Here is a 14872-nt window from a genome sequence, read left to right as displayed (position 1 = left end):
AGAGAGAGAGAGAGAGAGAGAGAGCGAGTGCCTATAATAAAAAGCAAAAGCACCAACTGATGATCCAGACCTGAACAGGTCTAGGTCACTTGGTCACTAATGCAGGTAAAGAGCTAACCCTTGATACCTACACAAGAGGGAAAAGAAAATCCTAACTCCGGTATGGCACATACTTAGCATCTGCTTGGTGTGTGCACATGGTGATAGTGGTGTTTCTGTACTACTTCTCTACCTTTGTGCACTTCAAAATCCCATTTCCAGAACACAAGCTATCCTGGAGGGACTATATACTCACAGAGTCACAAACCTGCCCCTGTGTTATGAATAAGGAACACTTGGATGACAGTGATTGTTGAGCTCACACACTATAGAAAGGTAAAAACGGTGCCCTCCAGTCAGTGTGGGAACATCTCTACTGGAGTCCATTCTCTATAGAACTCCAAGGGCAAAGGCAACTAGCCCAGAGAAAAGGACTGGCAACATTACCAGCTTCTTAACTACCCTCACAAAACGTCTGAGCAAAGGAAGAGTGAACTGCTCTCCAAGAGAACAAAACATCATAAAGCAAGAACACCTCCAAGGCACAGTTTGAGGGGTACCTCCCAGAGAGGCTTACCTTTCCGAAGAACACGCTTCTTTGCTCGAATGTCTGTTTCTAGTTCTGCTGCTCTAATGTAAATCCTAACAGACTGTGGGAGATGACGGACAGCTTGTGCCACCACAGCCTTGGCTGTGTCCCCAGGCTGTAACCTAGCTGCTTCTAGCCAGACATCTTCACTCTAGGGGAAAAAAAAAGAGAACAATAAGAACATGGGCAGGTATGACTGCCTGGGAAGCTCTAATTTTTACCTAAAGTTCAAAGAATTTCCCAGAGGGTTTCTTTCATTATCAGATATACCTAGTTTACACAGAAGAGTACATGACATTGTTGGTTTTAATAACACTTTCTAAATTCGTCCTAATCATCCCACCTTCCAAAACACAAGTGCTAGAATATTCTGAAAGAGCACTAATCTGTGTTTCGCTGTTGTTTTATTTTTTGGTTTTTTCCGATTTACTTATTCTTATTTGATGCATACAGGTGTTTTGCTTGGATGCATATCCAGAAGAGGGCATCAGATCCCCTGGAACTGGATGACAGGCAGCTGTGAGCTGCCCTATGGCATCTGGAAATCAAGTCTAGGTCCTCTAGAAGACGAGCCCATGCTCTCAACTGCCGAGCCCTCTGTTCTGAGTCACTCTAGGTTTTCTATATTGTGTGGCCTGGCCAGGTTCATCACTTCCAGTGATGCTGACCCTGCCATTATGGTAGGCCAGCCTCTGCTCCACACAAAAGGCGTCTAGACTTTCCTTTCCTTCTGTTCATAGCCGTGCTCTGACTCTTCTTCTCTAGCACGGGCACCATGCAGCTGTCGAGAGAATATGCTGCTAGGGCTTTACCTTGGGGCACATCTCTGTCCCTTTCATAATAAGGTTTCGAGCCACTTGTAACTTTCCAGTGACTTCTTCCAGGCGAGCTGACGCAATCCAGGCTGGTGGATGATGAGGGTTTGTTTCTCGAACAGATTTAAGAAGTAGTCGTGCTTTCTTGATGTCACTGTAAAGATCAGAAGGCACAAAAAATCAGGCCACACTATTAGAGGGTGTGGCAAGAGCCTGGGAGAAGGCACCCCCTTAAGACACAGGATAAATTGCTAAGGGAAACATGCTGAGGACATCAAATCCAAAAGAGCTACTCTACGGGGGCACTGAGTAAACAAACTGAAGCCTGAATATCCAGACAGGAAACACCAGACAATCTACAAGCTGCTTTCTAGCTCACCACAGGCATTGACCTTATTATTTGTAAAATATTTAATATACATAGTAAAAGAACACAAATACACTTTTTTTTTTTTTTTTTTTTTTTTTTTAAAGATTTATTCATTTATTATATATAAGTACACTGTAGCTGTCTTCAGATTCACCAGAAGAGGGCATCGGATCTCTTTACAGATGGTTGTTAGCCACCATGTGGTTGCTGGGGATTGAACTCATGACCTCTGGAAGAGCAGTCGGGTGCTCTTAACTGCTGAGCCATCTCTCCAGCCCACAAATACACTTCTAATTTCTCAGAACATCCATGTCATATTTTGACTGTATATTCTTTTTAAAAAAAAAAACTCCACAACATAGTAAGCAATTAAAGTTCCCATTTCAACCCATCAATTCTGCAGCATACTCACTTTATATCGCCACCATGGGTTGGGATCATAGAGTTTAGATCCGTCAGATAGCCTTTGGGGTCCACAACAGTCTGCCCACTCACTGAGTCAGATACCTGTGAGATAGGTAAAGGGGAGAATGAGCTAGACATGACCAGCAATGTTTAAAACAACGAATTACCAACAACCCTGAAGGCCCACCCAACAAATCTCATGAAAAGTAGTCAGGAAAAAACAACCTTACTGTGACTCAAACAACAGTTAGTGATGAGAAAATGTCTTCTACATGAAAAGTGTAGAAATCTTCTACAAGGATTAATGTTGCGGGATTAATTTTGGCATCACTGAAAGTGATAAATCAATAGAAAACCTAGAGGCTGAAGCAGGAGAGACAGCTCAGCAGTTCAGAACACTTAAGTATGGCTCCCATAGACTCATATACAATTTGGAAAGGCTTAGGGAGTGTAGCCCTGTTGGAGAGGATGTGCCACTGGAGGTGGGCTCTGAGATTTCAAAAAACTTGGCCACGCTAGAGTGTCTCTCTTCTAAGAAATGAGAAGAGAAAATAAAAGTAACCAAGACACATAGAGATACTGATCCTAAAAGTTCCATGAAAAGAAATTTCAAGAAAACATATTTTAAAAAAATGTCTTTTTAAGACTGACCTAAGTCGGGGTTGGGGATTTAGCTCAGTGGTAGAGCGCTTGCCTAGCAAGTGCAAGGCCCTGGGTTCAGTCCTCAGCTCCGAAAAAAAAAAAAGACTGACCTAAGTCCAGAAAGTCTTAAGTAAAAGGCTGGTAATTTCAACTTTTTTTTTTTTTTTTTAATTTCAATATGGAAGTTCACTGTACTAATTTTTTTTTTTTTTTTTTTTTTTTGAGACATGATTTCTTGTGTAGCCCTGGCTGTCCTGGAACTCATTCTGTAGCCCAGGCTAACCTCAAACTCAAGAGATCCACCTACCTCTGCCTCCCCAAGTGCTGGAATTAAAAGCTCATTCTACTATTTTAATCATAAATTTTTAAATTGCCATAATAAGCCATGTCTGATAGCACGGGCCAGTAATCCCAGCTACTTGGAAGGCTAAGGCAGGAATGACCAAAGTTCAAGGCTTACCTGGCTACAGAATGAGTTCAAGACTGGCCTAGACAATTTACTGAGTATCAGTTCCAAAATTAAAACATAAAAAGAAGCCGGGCAAGGTGATGCACGGCTTTCATCCTAGCCCTGAGGGAGGAGCAAGTGGATCTCTGTCAATTCAAGGCCAGCCAGGTCTACAGAATTCCAGAACAGCCAGGGCTGTTCCACAGAGAAACAAAAATAAGCAACAACAACAACAACAACAACAACAACAACAACAACAACAACCCTCTAAAAACAGCCAGCTTGGGTGCACACTTTTAATACAGCAATCAAGAGGCAGAGGCAGGCAGAGCTCTGGTCTATACATCAAGTAATGTTGGACAAGTAGTGACACTGACTAAAAAAAAGGTAAAAAAAGACCTGGAGACTGGAGAGGTGGCTCACAGCAGGCATAAAGACCCAAATGTGTTACTGAATGGTCACGTGTACATGCAACTGCAGCACTGGGAACAAGCTTGAGAGTTCACTGGCCAGCCAGTCCAGCCAAAACAGAGAGCTCTCAGGCCTTAGGTGACAGAGCAGGACACCCAACAGCCTTCCTCTGGTCATGTTTTTCCACTCTAGCTCCACAGGTATAAGACATAGGTGGCCCTTTCCTGAGCACCCCCCTTCCCCCACTGTCCTAGTTTGGGTTTTACTGCTGTGAAGAGACATCATGACCACAGAAACTCTTATAAAGGAAAACATTCATTTGGGGCTGGCTTATGGTTTCAGAGGTTTAGTCCATTATCTTCGTAGCAGGGAGCATGGCAGCATGCAGGCAGACATGGGCTAGAGAATGAGTTGAGAGTTTTACATCTTAATCCAAAGGCAGCAGAAAGAGACTGCATCACACTAGCCAGACTTGAGCTTCACAGGCCTCAAAGCCTGCCCCCACAATGACACACTTCCTTCAGTAAGGTCACACCTACTCCAACAAGGCCACACCACCTAACAGTGCCATCCCTGTTCAAACCAACACATACCCCCGAGACCTAGCTTAAAAAGCTCAATAGGGATGCAAGGGCAAAGAGGGATCAAACAGTGGAGTGCTTGCCTATCACAAAACACCCCTGGGCTTGATTTCTAGTATCATATAAAGCAAGTTATAATCTCAGCACTAGGGAGATGAAGACAGGAAGACCCAAAGTTCAGGGTCATATTGAACTATACATTGAATTCAAATTTACCCTGTACCACATAAAACCCTATTCAAAAGAGCAACAATAACCAAAAAAAGAAAAGAAAAAAGAAAAAGAAAAAGTTGGAGAGAGGCTCGGTGGTTAAGAGCACTTGTTGCCTTGCAGAGGACCAGGGTTTGGTTCCCAGCACCCACAGAGTTGCTAACAAACATCTGCAACTCCAGTTCCGGGGAGCCAATGCCCTCTTAGCACAAAGCACATAGTGTTGCACATACAAAGCCACTCATACACATAAAATGAAATATTAAAAACTAAACAAAGGCAATATCTGCTTCTCTAAGACATAGCTTAGAACATGCAAACAAAATAACATCACACCCACTAGAATGGCTATTTCGGGAACCAGGAAATATGGTTTGATTGGTAAAGTATTTGCCACCAAAGCATAAGGACCTGAGCAGGTGCCTATGAAAGCTGGGCATGGCAGTACCTGCTTATAACTAAAGGGCTAGGTGGATGGCAACAGGAAGATCTGGGACTTGCAGGCCAATCGAGTGGAATTGGCTAGCTCTAGCTTCAGTGAGAGACCCTGTGTCAAAAAAGAACTGGGGTGAGGTGGAAAATGGCTCAGCATGTACGAGAACTCACTGCCCTTGCAGAGGATAGATTCAGTTCCCAGCACCCACAAGGCGGCTCACAAGTACGAGCTGTAATTAAGATCTTATGCCCTTGGGGTTGGGGATTTAGCTCAGCGGTAGAGCGCTGCCTATCGAGCGCCAAGGCCCTGGGTTCGGTCCCCACTCCGAAAAAAAGAAAAAAGAAAAAAAAAAAAAAAAAAGATCTTATGCCTTCTAGCCTCCATGGGCAACACATGTATGTGGTGCATAGATATACATGCAGGCAAATTATACATAAATATGCATAAAAGGAAAATAAATCTAAAAAAAAAAAAAAAAAGTCTGGTTTAGTTGCGGCAGGAAAGGTGCTATGTGCTGTGTGTTTCCCCCACAGCTGGTATTTTATTCAGATAGCAGTCTCATTACACATGGTGCAAGAACATTCAAATAAGAACTCAAATTGGAAGTTAAAGATTGGTCTTCAAACATCATAGCCAACAATGCCACGTTTGCCTATGATCTCTCCAATATAAAACCACCTCAGTGGCCACCAAACCATTTCGCACAGCTTCCTTAACTGTAAGGTGGTTGAAGCTAACAGTTTTAGCACTTTGAATTTTTTTTTTTCACGCTCTGAATAGCTGTAGGGATTTCACCAGGGGTTGGGGGGAACTAGCTCAACCTTGACGTAGTGCCAAAGTGTGGCCAATCAAGGCTTCGAGTAAGTCATGGCAGCGGCCACCATCAATGGTGCCTTCTCTGCGAAGTTATGGATGAACCTGGCCATGGTCTAAGGTGGAAGGTATGTCTCCCCAAACCACCGGCTGAAGGTTTTAAAAATGTTTTTAAAAGACAAAATCTCATATTATAACCCAAGCTGGATTCAGGCTCAAGGTGATCCTCCTGCCTCAGCTTCCTAAGTACTGAAATTACGGGTGTACCAGCACACTATCCAACACTCTTTAAGAAAAGACAGGCTAACAAACACAAAGCACAGAAAAAGGGGAACGGGAGAAAAAGCGTTGTTTTTCTAGTGACTGGCATGGAAGTGCACGCCCAGCATCCAAGCACTTTGAAGATCGTGGTGGAAGGATCAGGCCATCCTTGGCTACACAGTTTGTGTGAAGCCAGCTAGGCTACACGAGACTATCTTCCTTTCCTCCAGAAAGCTAGGTACAGTAGCTTATACCAGCACTTGGCAGTCAGAGGCAAGGAAATGATTACAAGTTCAAGACTAGCCTGGTCTACATAGATCAGGACAGCCAATAACATGCCAAATCATGTCTCAAATAAAATAACAAAAATACCAAGAAGAACATGTGTAGGGGCATTCTGTTTTATTTGCCAACTTAAAACAAAACAAAACAAAACAAACAAAAAAAAAACAAAAAACAAATAAGGTAAGAGAATAAAAGACACCCAAAGCTGATGTCTGGCTTACATACACACACACACACTCACACACACACACACACACACACACACACACACACACACACAAATGCCTATGTATACACACACATATACACAGAGAATATTGAGTTAGAGAGAAGGCTCAGCAGTTAAAAGTGCTTTCTGCTTCTCCAGAGGACCTGAGTTCAGTTCCCAGAACCCAGGTCAGGAGAATCCTAACAGCCTGTTAATTCCAGGACTGGGAGGATCGATGCTTCTGGCATCTATGGGCACCTGGACACAGAGCATATACACAGAGGCACAAACACAGACACACGAAAAAAAAATAAACACAAAATAAAAGTTGGGAAAACTGAGGAGACTCTAGAACCCTGGTACAGTCTGAGCTGTAAAATAAGACAACTACTACGGATGCCATTCTTACTGTGCCTAAAAATTTTAAACAAAGCTATTATGCCAGTAATTAAACTTCTGAGGATATATCTATATAGACTGAAACAAGTATTCGTATGATCATGTTTAAGAGCAGCATTACTCTCAAGAACTAAAAGTCAGAAACAAAGCATGTGTCCATTGAGAGGTTGATGAATGATACATTCATATACACAATTAAACATTATTCAGCCTTAAAAAGGAAAAAAGATTTCTAATACATGCTAAACATAACCCAAGAAGACAAAGAGCCAAAAACAAGGTAAATGAAAATATATGGGGGCTGGAGAGATGGCTCAGTGGTTAAGAACACTGACTGCTCTTGCAGGATTTGAGTTCAATTCCCAACACCCATTAAGGAAGCTCACAACTGTCTGTAACTCTGGTTCTAGAGGGCCCAACACTCTTACACAGACACATCTGCAAGCAAAATGCCAACATACATGAAATAAAAATAAGAATATAAAACATTAGAAAGAGTTACTCTGCTATATTAAAGACAAGGAAGAAAGAAGAAGAGGAGGAAAAGGAAGAGGAGCAGCAGCAGCAAGGCAGACAGACAGACAGATAGGCCATGGTGGCACATGCCTTTAATCCCAGAACTCAGAGGCCAACCTGGTCTACAAAGTGAGTTCCAGGACAGCCAGAGCTACCTAGAGTAACCCTGTCTTGAAAACCCAAATAGATAACTAAATAGAATAATAAAGATATTAAGTAGCTACCAAGGGGCCATCAAAGTTATAGAAAGTAGAGTGGAGGTTGCCAAGGATTAGAGTAGAGTTAGACTGTAAAGTGTTTGACAGAAATGGTTTTAGGGGGCCTGAGGAGATGGCTCAGCGGTTAAGAGCACTGACTGCTCTTCCAGAGGTCCTGAGTTCAATTCCCAGCATTGATATGGTGGCTCACAGCCATCTGTAATGGAATCTGATGCCCTCTTCTGGTGTGGCTGAAGACAGCTACAGTGTACCCATATAAATAACATAAATAAATCTTAAAAAACAATAGTTTCGGTCTGGGATGGCAAACAGTTTTGGAGCTGGATAACAGAGGGCAAGTACTTACACTGATAAACACACACACAAAATGGTTAAAATATACAGGCGTCATGAACATTATATCTGCATATAATACATGTATATTATATCTGTAGCCCCACCAAGGCAGGAGGCTCACTTAAACAATGTACGAGGCCAGCCTAACCACACAGTCATAGTAAGACCCTGTTTTAGACATAAACACATACAGAATGGTTTAAATGGTAAAGATGAGGGCTGGAGAGATGGCTCAGTGGTTAAGAGCACCGACTGCTCTTCCACAGGTCCTGAGTTCGATTCTCAGCAACCACATGGTGGCTCACAGCCATCTGTAATGGGCTGCAATACCCCCCACCTCCCTTCGAATGGGTCTGAAGGGAGCAACAGTGTACTCACATTAAATAAAATAAAATCTCTCTCTCTCTTTTTCTTTTTTTGGAGCTGGGGACTGAACCCAGGGCCTTGTGCTTGCTAGGCAAGCACTCTTCCACTGAGCTAAATCCCCAAGCCCAAATAAAATCTCTTTTAAAAAAAAAAAAAAGGTAAATTATGGTGCTGGGGTATAGCTCAGTTGTATATTGCTTATCAAGCATGTGTGAAGCTCTGGGTTCTACCCTAACAATTATTTTTAACAAGGGTAGAGAGGGACATAAAGAAGATAAAGCCTGTCAGGCATAGGGGCGTACGCCTTTAGTCCCAGTACTCCTGAGTCGGAGGTGGTGGACCTGTGAATTAGAGCCCAACCTGGTTATACAGTGTGCACCAGGTCAGGGCGAGATAGTGAGAAAAAATAAACACATTTAAAAAGAGAAAGAAGAAAAAGAAGATGTAAAGCCTGACACACACACACACACACACACACACTCACACACACACACACACGCTCACTCTCTCTCTCTCTGTTACTTTTAACATGAACACTTACCATGTTACAGATTTTTTTCTATTTTGGGTTTTTTGGTTTCTCTATGTGGCCCTGGTTGTCCTGGAACTCATAAGATTAGGCTGGCCTCGAACTCAGAGAACTGGGATTAAAGGTGCTGCTACCTTTTCCACCACCTGGCTCTGTTTGTTTTTGCTTTGTTTTTTAATACTCTTCACTGGAGATATAGCGCTGGAATAGAACACCTGCCTATTATAATCAAAGCCCTGGGTTCCATCCTGAGCACCACAAGAAAAGAGGAAAAGAAATAGAATAACATTGCTTCTCAATGCTCTTACAAGAAAGTATTAATTTTATAACAGCTCGGGGAGAAAAACAATAAACCAAAGGCAACAAAGTGACACATATTAAATGCAAAACTAAGAGGGAAATGGATTGCCACAATAAAGATGCTTTTCAGACCCTCAGAGACTAATGGGGCTGGAAAGAGGACACAAAGGTGAAGAGCACTGGCTGCTCTTCTAGAACCCAGATTTTTGATTCACAGAATCCACATGACAGCTCATCTGATCCCAGGGAATCCAATGCCCTCTTCTGGCAGCTGTAGACACTGCACACACACACACAGTATACAAGACATACAATGCAGGCAAAACACACATACACATAAAATAAAAATAAACAAATCTTTAGAAAAGAATTGACACACTGGAAGTCGCTGAGTTCAGAGATGGACAGTGTACTTTAGACAGGCAGAGGAAACAGAGAGGACCCGGCAGTGCCAGGTGCCAGAGGTGTCATCAGCAGGTCCAGGATAGGAGTGTAGAACAAGGAAGGTAATATTCGCAGTAAAATTTCACTTCAAAGACATTACAGGGCTGGAGAGATGGCTCAGTGGCTAAGAGCACTGACTGCTCTTCCATGAGATCCTGAGTTCAAATCCCAGCAACCACATGGTGGCTCACAACCATCTGTAATGAGAGCTGATACCCTCCTTTGGTGTGTCTGAAGACAGCTACAGTGTACTTACATATAAGAAATAAATAAATCTTTAAAAAAAAGACATTACAAAAATGCTGTCTTAAATGTGCTACTTAAATGTCTATGAACTCAATACATAATGAGTTAAAAAATATAAAAATAAAAGTAAAAACTACCCAGAATTGTATGGCATCACTCAAGTATGATCCTAGCACACAAGAGGCTGAAACAGGAGGAGCAAAAGTTTGAGAATAAACCTGGGAGGAAGAGGCAAGATCTCTGTGAATTCAAAGCCAGCCTAGATTACACAGAAAGTTACAGGTCAGTCTGAGCTACACAGCAAAAACCTCGGGCCAGGGACGGAGATGCAGCTCAGTTATAGCGTGCTCGCCTAGAATATAAAAAAGTCCATCTCTCCAACAGCACACACAAAAACCATTAAATCACACTGCATATTTTACAAGGTAAAACAGACAAACACATGCTAACAGAAAAAGTGCAATCAATAAGCTATTGAGTTTTTTATTATAAAATACTTGCTGTTATAAATTTTCAAAAACACAGCAACAAAAAGTTAGAAATTTAGTTCTGTGGTAGAACACTTGCCTAGCAAGGATAGAGCCCTGAATTCATTCCCAGTGCGTAAAGAGTTAAGTTTTATCAACAGAGCATATGGACTTTGTTGGAAACACACTCATCCCCTACAATGGCCTTCTACCTCCAAAGAACAGACTAGCAGGTCACACAGGGCTGGCCCTTTATTTGTTGTGCTGGGGATGTTGGCATGCCCTGTAGAGAAACACACAAATACTCACCTATAGAAAAGAGTCTCACCTACTTACTCTACGACAGGACACAAAGATAAACTTCACACATTTCTGTTTTTAATTATCGAGTGCTTTGCTTTGTTTGTATTAAAGATCAAACCAAGGGCTTTGCATATGTTAGGCAAGGGACCTAACAACTGAGCAACATCCCCCAAATATTCTGCTTTTTCCCCATTTCAGTACCATCTATAAGAAAAGAAAGATCCATGACAAATTCTCACCTGGCTAAGCCTCATGTCCATCAGGGTATTCCTGGCCTGGCCAATCTTCCTCATGTCCAGCTCCCCTGTTCCAGGTGTCATCAATCCTGGTGTCATTCCACCTGGGTATGGAGTGTTCAGGCCTCCTGGGTAGGGAGTATTCAGACCTCCAAATTGCTAGGAGGAAGATAAAACACTGGCTTCAACTGTCATACTGAAGATCCCCACCTTCTCCAAACAATGCCTACCTAGTCCCCATGTCCTAACGGGGCACGGCTACAAGAGCAATCAACACTCACCCTTCTCACCACATCCTTATCCAGACTAAAGAAGCTCCATTTCCTCATAAGCTCATTTGTTCATATACTCACAGTTTGTCGGGGATCCACGGAAGTATGGTTCTCTCCAGTCTGTAAATGTTTGGCAAAGAAACTATCAGGAACAGGGGTCAGCTTCTCATAACGTGGGTTCCGTTGACGTTTGTTTCTGGCATCGCCAACTTCTGGGATGCTAAGCCATTCTTCTTCTGTGACCTCCGCCAACTTCCTCTGGAAATATGTAGATCCCAAATGTTAGTCGCTGTGAGAGTTCACATTTGCTCTCCCCGAGCCTCGGGCCTATTGTGCTTTAGAAAAGACTGATGCAGAAATGGTTTTCCATTAAAAAATAATGCAATTCTTTATGATTTATTATATGTATGTATATGCATGTGTGCAAACGCACATACAAGGATACATGGCAAGGGCTTTTACCTGCTGAGCCATCCTGAGAGCCCTGGTTTTCCACTTTATTTAGAGAAATCAATTCATTGGATTGGTACTCTTTTACTAAAAGGTAAATTTATCAGATCAAAGTCTAACAGGCAGTTTGGAAAGCATTTGCCTAAATGGAAAGAAAAGACTGTTTTCCTGCCTTTAACAGTAGAAAATGGGGAGGGGGATTTGCTTTATTTTTTAATGTATATGACAGATGATCGAACATAGGGAAGCACAAACTTCCCCTAAGCAATTAATCCTCTGAACTAAGCATCGTTAGTAAAGACTCAAAACCAGTATTACACGGAGCAGTTCCACCTGCTGCTGCTTAGGTGAAGGCCCTGAAGCCAGGATGCTAGCCCATCTGCTCACCTTAAGGTCTGAAAACTGCTGCTGGATTTTGGGACGTTCCATTCGGTATTTCTCAATCTCTTCTTTTTCCCTTTGCTCTCTAGGAAATAAAAATGTGCCTGCATTAGACATATTATGTGTAAGCTCAGGGCACTTGCTGCTCCCATAGAGAACCCAGGGTTATTTTTCCCAGGACTCACATGGTAGCTCACAGCTCTCTAAGGGGTCCAATGAATGCCTGTTTTTGACATCTATAGGCACTAGGAATGCACTTAGAACATATACACACATGTAGGCAAAAAAAGTCATATATAGGGGTTGGGATTTGGCTCAGTGGTTAGCACTTGCCTGGGCATGGCCCTGGGTTGGTCCCCAACTCGGAAAAAAAAAAAAAAAAAAAAAAAGTCATATATATAAAATAAAATAAAATAAATCTTTTTAAAAATCCATTAAAAAAGAAAATTATCTATTGTAAAACAAAGTTTGTTTGTTGTATATCTTAATTAAACAATCAAAAAAGATTCCACACATTTAACAGTTTACTAGAATGTATTATAGGCAACTACAGATATAGTCACAAATCTAGTTGTTCAACTTTTTACCAAAGGAAAACAGGCAGAAACTAAATAAACCAGGTATCTTTCCTTCAGAGAGATTAAAATAATAGTATGGTTACATCAAAATAAATCCACTGTAGTTAGGCACGGCTGCACACACCTGTAATCTGAATGCTGGGAGGCAGAGGTAGGCAAATCTCTGTCAAGCCAAGGCCAGCCTGGTCTATGTTACCTATGTAGGGAGCTCTGGGACAGTCGGGACTGGGTAAAGAGACCCTGTCTTTAAAAAAGAAAAAGCAACAAACGAAAAAACTATAAGGAAAACATATTTACCCCCTAACTGCTCACCTGACCACACTTCAACCCCTGTGCTCTGCAGTGTCAGCTGTAATGCACCGGCCTGACTCCATCTTAAGGATGGAGACCATCATTTGTTATAAGGTCAGAAGTTCATTTCCATTTGCTGCAAAATTCAAGTTGACCATGCTTTAACCTGTTTCTGGAACTTGACATGCTCCCCATCCTATAGAGTTTGAGTTACACCTTGAATATACCCAGACAAGTGTTCTGTGTAATAATTTAAAAATGTTTAGCAAGTCCCTACATAATCAAAATTCCTCTGGAAATCTCCCAACCCTCAAAACCCCCAGTCTTGCTGTTTTTTGTACTATATAAACCCTATATTCCTGTGTTCAATGCTATACTTTCAAACCCCACTTTAGGATGACAGCACTGTATGACAGAAAATAAAGCTTGGTTAATCTGACCAAAGATTTTGGGTAATGGGCTTTACTCTCCTTAGGTGGGGTTAACAGTTGTTTCCTCTTGTTGACTGCATGACTGACCAGAAGTTATGGAACAGCCTCTGCCTCCAAAATGCTGGGATCTAAGGTGTGCATCATGCCCACCTCAAAGTACGGTTTCTTCTGAGCATATTAAACTTGTCTTTACTCCCATCCCTTGGGAAGCAGAAGCAGGAAAATCTCTGAGTTCAGGCAGGCCTAGGCTATATTTCAGTAAATTCCAGGAAGCTTGCACTAGAGTAATACCCTGTTTCAAAAATAAAAGCAAACAAAACTTATATAGCAGCATAATTATGCTTCATGGTATCACTTGTTCACTTCCTATAAACTTTCCCAAAATTAGGGCACAGAGTTCAGAACTTGCCATATTAAGTAATATACTGAGAACATAAACACAACTATAGGGGCCAAGCTGGTGCTGCTATGTGTTCAAGTGCTAAATTCTGAACCCCAAGATCTGGTTGCCCCCAGATGAGTGAATTCTCATATACACTGGCCTTTGTTGTGTAAACCTTGTTCCTCAATTTAAAGTGACTGGTTAATAAAAGGCTAGAGCCTACGGTTGGGCAGTAAAGAGAAAAAGGCATCACCTAAGAATCATTGGGGAGTGCGGGTGTGTGTGTGTGTGTGTGTGTGTGTGTATGTGTCCTCAGGAGAGACCACACAGAGAAGACAGGAGGAGGCCACTGTGAGGCCAGATGAATCATGAGCACGTAGCCAGGAGAAGTAGACCCTGAGGACAGGCTGACAGAGCAGATATGACCTGGTAAGACTTAAACATCAAGTTAACACAGGGCCTACGGATTGGATGTAACTTAGAATATAGCTCAGGACCTGCCCAATCTTGGCTCACAGCTTGTCAAATAAAATACCAGGCTTCTGTGCCATGTGTAACGGGCAGGCTAGCCACAACGGATCTGACACATTAGAGCTCAGTGTAAGACGCTAACCTAACCCTTCAGAACAAATAAAGAGCCTTGCATCTCAAACAGGGCACCAAGTTCCCAGCCTGTCCAACACAGTACCAGTGTCCACCACAGTGACCACCTCAGCTTGGTGAGGTCCCCTACTGTCTGCTTCACCCACCAGCCTCGTCTGACCCAGCCCGTATCACAGTGGAAACATGTGGCATGAACTTCCAAAGCAGTAACTCCAACCAAAACAATCTAGATTTTCACTTGCCACCTTGACTCCATTTATTAACCAGTCACTTTAAATTATTTAACACAGAGACCAACATCACTCTTATCTGACCATTTCAAGATGATAACCCTAGGTGAAGTGGAAACTTAAGGGTTCTCTGGAAAGACAGTTGCGTTGGATGGTGTTTTGCTGGGGCAAACACATGAAGGAACAGTTTGTTAAAGTGGACACAGGTGTGAAAGGCTAAGGCCGACTCGTGAAGGAACACCTTCACTGACTCAGGAGAGAGGATGTTCTGCTAAAGCAAACGCGTGAAAGAGCACGCGATGAAGGATTCTTTACTAACACGCATGTATTGGTTCACCTTACATTACATAGCTGAGCTGCATTTGTCAGGGCTCCATAGAC

The 14872-nt window shown here is 42.4% G+C and overlaps 1 protein-coding gene across 1 annotated transcript in view; it reads right to left on the bottom strand.

The window, feature by feature from the left end:
• Prpf6 (pre-mRNA processing factor 6) overlaps positions 1 to 14872 on the bottom strand; it is a 63776-nt gene that overhangs the window by 26798 nt on the left and 22106 nt on the right. The window contains exons 4-9 of the mRNA XM_032905013.1: positions 11983 to 12061; positions 11227 to 11403; positions 10877 to 11032; positions 2226 to 2320; positions 1441 to 1597; positions 617 to 779 (exon numbers count right to left, since the gene is read on the bottom strand). Coding sequence (XP_032760904.1) covers positions 617 to 779; positions 1441 to 1597; positions 2226 to 2320; positions 10877 to 11032; positions 11227 to 11403; positions 11983 to 12061 — 827 coding nt within the window. The remainder of the gene's footprint in view (positions 1 to 616; positions 780 to 1440; positions 1598 to 2225; positions 2321 to 10876; positions 11033 to 11226; positions 11404 to 11982; positions 12062 to 14872) is intronic.

The sequence above is a fragment of the Rattus rattus genome, chromosome 5 (genome assembly GCF_011064425.1).
Source record: "Rattus rattus isolate New Zealand chromosome 5, Rrattus_CSIRO_v1, whole genome shotgun sequence".
Classification (NCBI taxonomy): domain Eukaryota; kingdom Metazoa; phylum Chordata; class Mammalia; order Rodentia; family Muridae; genus Rattus; species Rattus rattus.
Note: the sequence above shows the minus strand (reverse complement) of the source record. Positions and strands in the feature narration are given on the sequence as shown.